This window comes from Centruroides sculpturatus, unplaced genomic scaffold, assembly GCF_000671375.1.
Source record: "Centruroides sculpturatus isolate CEXI.00-Female unplaced genomic scaffold, Cexi_2.0 scaffold807, whole genome shotgun sequence".
Classification (NCBI taxonomy): domain Eukaryota; kingdom Metazoa; phylum Arthropoda; class Arachnida; order Scorpiones; family Buthidae; genus Centruroides; species Centruroides sculpturatus.
Genome location: NW_019384926.1, coordinates 235187 through 247856, shown reverse-complemented (window position 1 = coordinate 247856; position 12670 = coordinate 235187). Strand labels below are relative to the sequence as shown.

The 12670-nt window shown below is 33.2% G+C and overlaps 1 protein-coding gene across 4 annotated transcripts in view; it reads right to left on the bottom strand.

Moving 5' to 3' along the window:
* Positions 1 to 12670, bottom strand: part of LOC111631919 (kinesin-like protein KIF26B) — a 91275-nt gene that overhangs the window by 45631 nt on the left and 32974 nt on the right. For 3 of the 4 annotated variants that reach the window (XM_023376256.1, XM_023376255.1, XM_023376257.1), the window contains one exon: positions 9997 to 10334. In XM_023376256.1, the coding sequence (XP_023232024.1) occupies positions 9997 to 10334 (338 nt within the window). Of the gene's footprint in view, positions 1 to 9996; positions 10335 to 10525; positions 10747 to 12670 lie in introns of those variants that run through there. The other variant, XM_023376259.1, reaches the window with a different exon arrangement.

Sequence of the window (12670 nt, the reverse complement as noted above, 5' to 3'; positions counted from 1 at the left end):
TTCACTTTTTCCATCAAAGAACAGGAAAAGGAGTCGATGGAAAGGAATGGACGGAAGAGAAAGTTCCTACTTACTTTTTTTATTTTCTTTTTACATTGCCTCGGGGGAGCTTTCGCTAGTTGAAAAAAGATGTCAATTTTAGCCAACAAGATACGATTCACTACACCATCTTCCCATTTAATTGATGTAAATTCTAACGCATTCTAACACCAAAACGCCGAATGGTGCAGCCATTTTCAAACAATTAAAGCATTTATTCAAAATATTTTCAATACGTTTTAACTTTAAAATCGAGTAAGAAGTAAGCAAAACAACAATAAAATTTGGATGGAAACGAATCGATAAATTATATTAAAATGTCTAAAAGAGATATAATCCCAGATTAACTTAATCCAGTTGTCTAAAAGGAAGTTTTTGTGGCTTAATGATGGCTGGAAAAGCGTTAAAGATTATTATAAATGATAAAAATAAGCTGGGAATAAAGACAAGTAAAGCAGATGACTTAATTTTCCTTTACAAAGCGACTCTTTTGCTTAATACTCATGTAAAAGTGGAAGTGGGTGTGTCACGGCGTTGTTTTTCCTCTTGTAGGATATATGATAAATGAACTGTCTAGCCAGCCCTATACTCACACGCTAGTTAAGAATGTTTACATTGGCTGCTCATCCATGCATAGTAATGGTATAAAATTAGGTTTCTGCTTCAACGAATAATTCGGAGACAGAAAATCGATTTTTCGCGAATTCCGATCGTGTTAATCAAATTAAAGATTAGTTTATACCTAATCTCCGATTTCTCATTATTATTATCATCCAATTCCGATGAATATAGCTTCGATGTTAAGAGTAAACCTGAAAGGTGTACCTGACAGCCTGATGAATTAAACATGGCTCCGGATAATTGTGATAAGGTAGGATTTTTTCGCTAGTATAACATAAAAAATAGTTTTTAATTCAAGAAAACCTGTTTAAAATTATAATTTTTATGTAAAATAAATTCTTATTTTTTTTTCTCAGGATTCACTATAACTATAAGTATATTCATTTAGAGAATTAAATAGGATTAAAAACTGGATACATCTTACAAATTGCATGAATATTTTTCAAAGAGTTCCGCCAAATTAAACGCGAAATGAAGCCAAAAACAAAGTCCTTACACAAGATATTCTTGGATACAAAAATTTCCTTTATTTTCTTTCTCATTATATTGAAAATGCGCGAATTCTTTCTGGAATTTTTCGATAGATTATTTTTCAGATGAAACATTTCATTGTTTCTCGACCAAGAATTCTGTTTTTTCTTCCTTTTCTTTTTAATTCTTGAAACAGTTCTTAATTAATTTTTTTTAAAAATCTAATAATAATTCTGTAAACATACACCAGCAATTTTTGAAATCGGATTATATTAATTAAGAATTTTTTTAATTAATAAGGCTTTATTTCTTCTCGTACACACTTGATATATTTTAAAAAAGCTGAAGGATCCGTTGTAAAATTTGTATAGAAAATAAAAAAACAAAACGTTTGTTGTGAGGCATCATTACCTCCGCCATTTTAAATACAAGTGTATCATTACTATAGACAAATATCACAGCTCCCTCGAGATGTCGTCCTCTTGTGATTTACGCCTAAGCAGGACTTGACAAACAACTTGTGATAGCTGGTCCTCTCCAGGGACACGAGAATCGGGGGAGGGAACTTAGCTACAAACAACTTGTGTGATTTCACCACAATTAATTCAATTAGAGTGGCACCAGGGTAAATTAGAGAGCATGACTATACTGAACGTTACTGCTGATGACACCAAACCCCCATCAGGGTAGTGATACCACTAAAACGGCAAGACACGCGTCTATTAATTTACTCCCCCGCTTCTCCTAATCATTAGGATGGCTTCTGACTCATCTCTGATGAACCTTGACCTTTCTCACTGCATTCTTCCACTAAACTCTGTTCCTTTGAACTTTGGCTTGTCGATTGTTCACTAAGTTTATATGAGGTAACAAAACATCACTCTACTTCGGGAAATGACACAACTCTTCACCTAAACTCGCTAATTACACGTTTTTTTGGATGGGATGCAGTAAGGTTTGATGGAATTTGTTTAATATGTAAGAACAAAAATAGGAGATAATTTTCTAATCTAGTGATTGATTACTCTTCCTTGTTAATAAGAAGAGTTAACAGTTTAAGAGAGAAGACAGAATTCAGGAATGATCATTGAAAAAATTGATAATTTTCATTATATTCATTGTCACGCTTCTTTCGATTGATAAATTAAATAAAATATTTTAAAAAATTCGAGTACTCTTATAATATTTCGTACGTCAAACTGAATAATGGCAACAAATTAAAAAAAAATTTGCAAACAATGAGATTTAAAAAATCGGGATAGGAAGAAGTGCTTTTTTGCCTCGGTGACGAACTACAATCTCACATTTCTTCCAATCAGGCTGACATTTAATGCTATTACAACACAAGGTTTGCTATAATAAGAAGTAACGTGATTGTTCCATGGAATATCCCAAATGACAGACCGCCTTACTAACAAACGTCTTCTAAACCCAATTACTGTATGACAAAGCACTAACAACACACTGTCGTCCTCTTTCAGCGATTTGGCTAATGGCCCATGATAGAACATACTCTCTCCTGAGAGGAATATAATAGTATCACTAGCTTGTATTATAATGTTGAATTTATTTCGATTCAGCTCGAGATAACATCTCTGTGACAAGAAGGAATTTTTGAAATCAAGAGCGGGAAAAATCGATAAGAGACGTGGTCATTACTGACCAGCGCTTCGCTGATAATTTTCTCTCCTAGGACCCTATATAAATTTTCATCAGTAGCAAAGTTATAAGACAATAATTCATCCTTACATTCCGGGTATAATTATAAAACTCAATTAAGTATCGAAATGTAGATACCTACAAACAATTTTCTCCACATTTTTAGAAGCAAAAAAGTGCCCCGCGCCTTCAGTAAATGAAGAGGAAAGCATCTCCTCTCCATCAGTAAAATTTGTAAGGTGAACTGTTAGAGTTTAATCATTTAATCTTCTCGCCATCAAAAGCTTATCTCATTTGAATATTAAATTCTGAATTTGATTTTTCTTCAACAGTTAAAGCTTCTTTCTGTATCCAAATCATTAAAATAGCAAATTTAGAATAAGAATAAAAAGTTTCGCGACGGAGAAGCTTTAATCCTTAAAGATTTAGTCCTGGAAGGAAAGTAGAATTAAAGATTTTTTTTCCTCTGCCTTGATAATGGGAGATCCAGACAATGCAGGTCATTATTATTTAGAATAATGTTTTAATGTGCTTCATAATAATACTCCTTCCTTAAAGATTTTCGATTGGACGCTCTGCAAACAATTCTCTGCTTCTTTTTAGTGCATTTATTATCCCAAATTAAATAATTCCAAAAAAGTAGTAAAAAGTAAAGAAAAAATAAATTTTAACTTGCCAAAAATTATAAATGGTTATAAAATTTACATAATTATTCTCTGAAGGGGATAATGAATCAAGAAAAAATAATTTATGTATGCCTTACATTTATTGCTTTCAACAACTGATGTGAATAATAGAATGGCGGAATTATATTCATTTATAGAAATCTATCAGTAATTCAATTACTTGAAATTTTAAAGATGTTATACGTCGATAATCACGCCTTCAGTGTAGAATTATATTCAAACGTAATATGTCAAATTACGTTTGATTTTAATGACATCGCATGGTAATATCTGTAATGATATTAGCCAATTCTGAATTTATAACTGAAACACTATGATTAATTTAATCGTACATTTTTGTCTGATTAATTACTAATTCAGATACGACTAAATTAAATATAAGTTATCGCGATTACTACATTAATTAAACAAGGTATAAAAAGTTGTTAAAGATTATTAATTAACATCAACTAACGATATCAATTTACATATTTTGATCAATTGAGAAGTGGAAAAAGTCAGTTTATAGCCATAAAAAGTCGGTAAAATATGTTTCCTAATAAGGCATGTAAACATTAAAATGAATCATCATTACAGTTATCAAGGCAAAGTAGGAGAAAGATAAAAAAATAATAATTTTTTAAGGTCTCGTCTTAATTTTCCATTAACATCGGGAGTCGTAGAAAAATTTACATTTATTAAAAGCTACAACAATAAGGCTTTTAATTGCGAAGTAAAAAAATAAATGGAGAAGAAAAAAAGATCATTTAGAAGAAAGTGGAGAGGAGCTGCACATCAGTCTTTCGACCAAGAAGTAAAAGCAAACTGGGTATTTGCCGGGTTATAAGACGGATGGCTAAAATGATTAAGGAAGATAGAAAGAGGGTCCAATAGCTAGGGTCTGGACATGTCCGCACATTTTACCCATCTAACTCTTGGTCAAGATACAAAGTCATTGATCATTCCAGTCTAGTCAGCAAGAAAAGAAGAAAATTGTGGTTTGTTTGCCCTCTGCCTGTAAGGAATTCTTTCACTGTGCAGAAGTGGAGTAACAGATGTGCTGAATGGATGATACGTATCAATAGCTTGGTATGAGAATGTGGTTCAGGGACAGTTTGGACGAAGAACAATGCCACATGCTATTATCCTTTATCCCTTTAGCCATATGGCTGAATAAGGAATATTTTTATGGCTAATTCGTAAAATACTTGTTTGCCCACATTTATCACAGCTAACATTCTTTTCCTAGAAAGGATTAACGATCTTTTATAATAGGAAATGTTATCAAAATTATCCTTTTTTTTAATATCGGTTGGATAATGGTTTCTTAGAAGAAAGCCATTTTATGATTTACATGAAAAAATACCTCCAGCTATCAAATAAAAAGACATAAATACGATTACGTCTTTGATAAAATTCGAAAAAATATACACGATATTAGGTCGTGATTTATTTTGGCAGGCTGTAAGAAAATTCTCCATTTTATTACGATTTCTGCATTAAAATTTAATATTTTTTAACATGTATATGTTGCTATATTCTTTCTTTCAGGAAACAATTTATTTATGTTCCTTGAAGCAAAAATAGCAACAAATGCATTATTTATCCGGTAACTACTATAAAAAACGCAGACTATTATATTAATTATAGCAATAAATATAGATGGAATTTGCATAATGCCAATCGTGCATCGTTTCATAATATGCAAAACTATACGAAAGCAATTTATATAAAATGTCGATTATTCTAGAGATGAGCAGAAAAATGAATAGCACACAACTAGAACACGCTGCACAAGCTGCTTTGATCTTCAACGTACTAAATCAGTCTGTTTATAAGCAGCAGTCAGTTCATTGCGTGCTTCCAACTCCCCATGATTTCCAAACTACCCGTATGTTTGAAATATTGATGACAATGATGAATATTTCATTCTTAATTGTTAGCCACGCCACGATGTAAGTTGCCATGCAATCACCTTACACCCACTATTTTCGCAAAACTAATTGTAACGTCTCCAAAGACTCTCTCTGTTTATATACAAATTATCTATTAATAAATTTCGATTGTTGAAAAATCTTTTCTCGTCGAAGGAAGGAAGATAAGAAAGAAAACAATTTTTAATCGAGGAACATAAATTGTATAAAAAGTACAAGTAATAATAAAAGCAAACAGGAATGAGATTGAGTAAACACTAAGAAAATCCTTTCAACGTCTTCCATCACAAACAGGTGATAAGTAATTTTGTGAAAAACCATAGAAACCCTGTCATCGATCTTCGGTGTTGACACACTTTCACCTGAGAGGTAAGCAAAACTATTACTGTGTAGTGGTTCAGGTAGACGGCAGATGGCGCCACAGTAAGAGGTATTACCCTAATGCGAAGGGAATCACGAAATATACTTTGCTTATCTACAGCGAATGATGGAGTGCTCGGTATTTTGATAACAATCGGACTCTATTTTCAACAGTGATGGATTATTAGTTGATAAGTAATGTGTTCTGGATGTATTGAGATGCCTAATCTAGCTGGACATCACGTAATGATATACTTCACCGCTTTCCTCGTAGCTTACTGCTATCCATTTAATCGCTGTACCAAATTCGGTACTCGAAATCGAACTATGTGGCAGCGCACGAAAATTCTGCTATCAACTCGAAGATAAACGCCAGATAATGAGCAATTATCTAGCAAAAGCAGAGCGTACACAATTGTCCACCATTATCTAAGCCGTTATATTTACAGGGTAGGTAGAAGATAGAATTATTAGGAGTATTGTAGTTAACTGGACGGAGAATGTCCATAAAGTGGAGATGAGGAAATTAAGCATTGACTAATTTCGGTATACTAGGGGATAAATCTAATAAGAGTGGTAATTATAGACATACTTATATCAAATTTTCCGGTTTATAGATTTTGTCAGGCATTTAAAGCGTGAAATAATATATATATTTGTTGTAGATGGAAGACATTCTTCAGAATATAAGCACGAACGGTATCCATATGATGCAGATTAATGTAGTATTCAAAGTTAATTACACAGTTAGTTATGTTGTGCAACTCTTTAATATGATTTCGAAATTAATAATATGTTTGACAACGTTTAGAATAAATTAAATATGGACGCTTGGCTATTCAACTTCGTAATTATAATCGATAAAACATTCTTTATAATGTTTACTAATTTCACTAAAGCTAAATATTTGTTTTTATGATAAAAATTATTTGAATGTATATATTTTTTCTGTTATTCGTTGGCAATGTAAGCAGGAAATGTTAAATCTGTGGCTATTACCGAGTTAAAAATAGCTTTGTATGCCTGGAGAGATGCTTCTCCTACAAGCATAAAAGCCATAAAGGGAAGCTACATTTACAGGCATCGATGAGCGAAGCAGGTGTGATTTTCTCATGAAAGGTGATGGTGGTATCTCCATCAATCATGACATTAAAGCATCTATTGGACAAATGGCCGTTATTCCCTATAACGCTTTGTTCTGATGAACCTTATTAATTAAAACGATACAGTCTAGTTCTCGACTGGAGTTCACATTTTACAAATTGTGATTTATAATTTAAGTAGGTAACATTTCGTTTGCGGCATTAATAAAAATAATCGTGTGCCGTCTGTACCTGCATTATTTAATAAAGTCAAATTAAATAGTCGATATTCGATTTAGCAGCTTTCAACTTTACTAAAGCTAAGCTAAACGAAATAAATCCAGATTAATTTTAAATATTAAAACTATTCTAGAAACTATTCAAACATTTGTGAAAGGACATACACCCAATTTCATTTTAAGAGGAATTTCTGACCTCATAATTTATGTATACAAGCATTGTTTACTCAATAAGCAATGATCCAAAAGCACGGAGTTAACATTCTCTGCAAAAACGGTTTGTTGCACATATTAACGTATGCTTCCAAGTTTATATATAATCTTATCGTTTATCTTGTTTACGATCACGTGAAGCAAAATTATTGGAGTGAAATTTGTTAGAACGCATCCATAAAAATTTTTATGATTAAATTCTTTCACGTCATTTAATAGTCTTTTGCCATTATGTTCGCTTCATACAATAATGGCCCTCTTAATTATAATGCTCTTGTTTTCTATCAAGTTTTCTGTTAGATTATAAATCAGAAAATGTTCACTAAGTAAATTAAAGTATATTAGGCATACAGTCATTGTTTACAATTAATTAAAACTACAATTCGATGAGATTTTAATATGATGCGATAATAAAAGTCTATTGACAAATGGATGAGTTTTCGGTTTAAATTATTAGAGGGAAAACGGATTTTAAATCTGTTTTCCTCGTCCTCAATTTTCTCTGTATAATTTAAATCAAAATAAATTATTACTGCTATTACTATTGTAGATAGAAATATAAAAGAGCTGAATGTCTCCATGACAGCTTAGTTGTTGTATAAACACGTTTCGCATCTAACACCTGGATGAAATCAGGAAAAAAAAAGAATTCCTAGGTTCAGCCATGTCTATCCATGCATGTCAATGCAATGTCTGTTGATGCTACTTGAGTAATTTCAACACGCCGCTATTTCAATAGCTTCGAAATGGAATCTCCAGTTCCAACCCCTCTTTCACTCGACTTATCCAGCCGTCTTTTATTGAAGAACTTTAAAGCGAATGGCTTGGAAAAATGGACCAAATCGACGTTAACCATGCGAAAAACGCCTCCCACGACATTCATAAAAATTGAATTTCTTGCATATAATGTTACGCTTACTAAATCGTTTCGACATCACTTTCAGATTCGGATTAAGCAATAACAATTACTGGGTTTTCACTCTCTTGTTCTTATTCCAATTTTTTACGCCTTTGAATTATTTTACTCTATTCTTATTACATAACAGTTTCTGCTTCATGTAAATTAAGAAAGTAAACTAGACTATAATTACTTTTTATAATTACCACTCAGTTTACGGCTGTATAAATTCTTATTTTCATTATAATAAGAGTAAACATTGAATTTACATTAAAAATCGGATAATAAACCCGATTTGTTAAGCTAAAATTGTTCTTTATCCAAAGACAACGAATCAATTCTTTATATGGATTATTTCCAAATTATAAAGCTAATTTTAAAAGAACAAATCTAAAAAAAAGCTTTAAAAGACTTTAGAGGATGAAAGGAAGTTTGTCTGGAGTACACTGATTACAACGTTTATCCCTGTAAGAGGATACTGAAATTCATGATTCAATGAGATTTTCACGTCAATAATGGGGTAGGGTTACATTAAATTCCTATTAATTATCTCCTGTCTAGAATGTGAGAAGGAAAATAAAATTAGACAAATTTTAACAAATTACACTGTCTATTGCTAATCATATATTATAGTTTTGTAGCTGTACAAATGCTATTGTGACATGAAAATATCGCATCTCGCTCGACATTCGACAGAAGAATGCGATTTAATGAGAAAAGCCGATCTGGTTGACGCCGAACAAATGGATTGATTGCTACAGCACAGAGAGGATAAAGACTAAAAGAGTGTTTTAGTCAGAATTAGAAAGAAGCAAATCGTATTAGAAGCAGGTTTAAGGGTAGAGAAAAAAGCTTGATTGGGTTAGCTATGCCGTATTTGAGAGAACACCATATTTCAGGTCGTCACACACTATTCGATTGATTGGTCAAGCACCCACAGCTGGGTTTGTTAACTGAAGAAAGTTCATTAGCCTGCTTTTAATAGCAAACAGTTAATTACTACAACACACATCTCTCTAGCTGGTACTTTAACACGTATAGTCTATTAGCAATCGTTCAACACTTTTTTGTCAGATCAATATGCAAATTGCTTTACTCCCTCCTTCTCTCTCAGATGCTGCTAAAGACTTATGTTGCTTTGCTTTTCACGCGGGAGTTTGTTTAATGTAAAACGGTTTTGACTTTCAGATGACGTATGTTTGCTTTTTTTCTAACTTTAAATAAATGTCGAGCTGTACCCTTATACCTGCTTATGTTAAGAACTTGATTCTAGTAGAGAAGGAGAAAGAAAAAAGATCTTTAGCAGTTGTTTTGTTTCAAGAATGCTGAGACTCCTGATACTTAAAATGGTTTACACTTATCGAATATATAAAAATAATAAGGTCGGATATATATATATATAGGCTATATATTTAAATTTAAATAAATTATACGTTGCGCTCAAGAGACTTGACTTCAAAGTTTTTAAGAGACAAATGACAAAAGTTATATATATATATATATATAATTTTTTTCATTTGAACTGCACTCTTTTTATTGTCGTTCAAGTAAGCGTAATAGAAGTTTCAATGTGTTTCAGATAAAGTTTTACGGCTCTTCCACCTCTCAACTGTCTCGAGTTTATATAAATAAATATCAAAGCAGAGTATTTTAAAGTGTAATATATTTTTTGAGTGGGTGAAAATCTATTGATCAGTCAGATTTCGGTCTTGATATATTGGTCGTTACTTAATGGAGAAATTGTATGCTATCAAATCATCACACGCGGTTCGAATTGAATCATTGAGGATAGTAAAGTGGCTCTTAAACACTCACCTGGCAAAAAAACTAGCCGCTGCTGATGGCTGTTGAATTACATCGTAACTACTAGCACAGGGTGAACTAAATGATGTTCCTTGTAGCAGAGAATGGTGAGAATAGCCACTGAACGATAAAGAATGAGGTATAGTATTTGTAGGAAGATCGTAACACACGGCAGAAGTGGAACTGTGGCTGAAGTAGGATGAAGTTGGTGGAGGATAGCCCCCAGTTGCTGCTAATGTATGAGATAGTAGGGCCATAGTTTGTTTGCTGGAATTATAGTCTTGTTGATTTGGGCTGTTGGTTCTCGGCAGAGAATGCCCAGTCGGTGTCACCGGTGAAGGAAACAGCATCTAAAAATAAAAAAAACAAGAAAAAAATGTTGAATAAATGATTATCATTATGTCTTGGCTACACTTTATTAAAAAACCTCTTTAAAAAGAAGAGATGATGATACATCCTGAATAATTTACACTTTTCGTGTAGATAATAAAAACACTAAATTATTCTAAGAAGGAGTGCTGATAAAGAATTAGTTTCTCACCGAATATTTTATGTTAGCTACAAGCAAAATGAAAAATACTAAGAAGAACAATGAATGCCAGAGACATAGCTCACAGGTTAAAAACATATTGAGATCCACGTTCGTCTACACGTTACATATTGTACAGTACGTAGGTGGTCTATTCGAAGGTGAAAGGTCGAAGGTGATGGCACGTGATGACAGGTAATATTTGCAATCCGAACTGCACCAACTCGTCACAGAATGTCCTCCCCTGGGTGATTACCAAGGAAGTGGGTCCTTTGCTCTTATCCACATACGTGACGGACATGGCAATGTTGTCTGGGGGAAATACTTTTTAAAAGGGAAACACAACACCGGTATGGCAGTAGATGTTACGTGACTGGTGCAAAGCCAGCCACAATCATGCAACCTCTCTTCCAGTCCTCGGGGAGTATGGAATAACACATAGCGCTATACACATTGACATGTGACAAATTGTGGGTCCTGACACTGGATTGACTAGGTGCCGGAGCAAAAAAGAGACATTATCTCTAGGGACCCTCCGTAAAAGGGAATATCTTTTGAATGGACAAAATGAAAGATTGTATCTTGACAGACTTTTGTCTTCTAGGCTTTAAAAAAGTCATTTCAGTTATTTCCACAAGGATCTAGTCAATTCGGTTTCGCAGGAGATATAAGACGAAAAGAAATTAATTAGTGGTTGATTTAAGAAGACTCAGAATCGATATGTGGATCAGAGAATCTATACAAGTTAGCAAGTCAACCTTTGAGGAATATAATATTAGGTGCGCTCTGAATAAACAGGAAAAATGAATGATTTTTATCGAATATGTACATTTTTCATCGATCTGTGCTCCTTCTACGTACTTATCTCACAAAACTGTTTTAAGTAAAGAACTCTTCTCGAAAAAGCAAACAAGATATTAAAAACTTTGGCAAAAGGAAAAATAAAAATGGCGTCGGTAACAATGCCCCCTGCCGGTAAATTGCAAACTTAATGGCTAGAGTGCACCCCGTGGGTCAGCCAATCATCGTAAAACTCTTTGCTTTTTTTCTACACACCGCTAGCTAATTATTTAATCTCCTCCATGACACAACGACATAAATCTTCTAAAGAGGTGGCTCTTATCTACTTTATTTCCTTGTCCAGTCAAATAGAGCGAATTAATTAAGGTCATTAGAAGGCAAAGGACGGTGGACAACTCATTAGAAATTGGCTCTGCGTGATTCGAGAGAGGGGGGAACCATTAACAAGCAACGAATGGTAAATGGCCGTCTACGATGCAGAGCCAGAATATTCCTAAAAACACCTTCGGCCTCACAGCTAATTGAGTCTGAGTGTTAATTAAATTGGCTATTTTAGAGGAGATAATATCAACCGTAACGTTCTCTGTGCTCGGTTACAATATCTACTTTCTTCGATAGGAGATTGTCTGTAAGGGCATTTATCTGTGCCCTGTCTTTGGCACTCTCCTCGAGGTAATTCAGCCAAATCTGTTGCAAAGAGGTTTAGGAGGGGGTTTTTCGTTTATGATAAGGAAAACGAAAAATCCCTGCTTTTTCGATTTTTTTCCCTAACAAGTTTGATGTTTGTGTAGAGATTGATGCGGTGACTGCAGGAGAAGCAGTGCCTAAGTACAAAAGATGCCAATTAATCTTTCTTAGGCGGTTTTCTGTTTTTCTAGTCTTATCTTATTGGCGTGGATGTGTTTATCGAAATAGGAGTATATTATCCTTAAAAGAAATGCATTTTTGGAGTAGTCCTACAGAATAAATGTTGTTTTTATGACTTACATTAAGATAACTCTCAATTTGAAAAGGAGAACCTAAAAACGAGAAAATATAGTTGTTTTTTACTGCAAAAGACAGATGAGGCACATTATGGGTGAATCCATAAAATTGAAAACTTTTCCATTTGTAATCTCCAACTAAAGTTAAAATTTTAAGCTTGCTTTGACGTTAAACTAATGGAATCCAACTATCATTAATAGTATCGTAAGCAAAATCTTCTTTCAAACATCGATACTAGTTTGAGAGGATCGAGCATTAAAACATCTTCAGAAGAATTAATCGTTAGTCTTTTTTTATGAAGAAATTCGAAAAATTTTGAGAAGTTTTTAATAGCTGGTAGATTAATGTTTAATGAGAAACATCATGCTGATA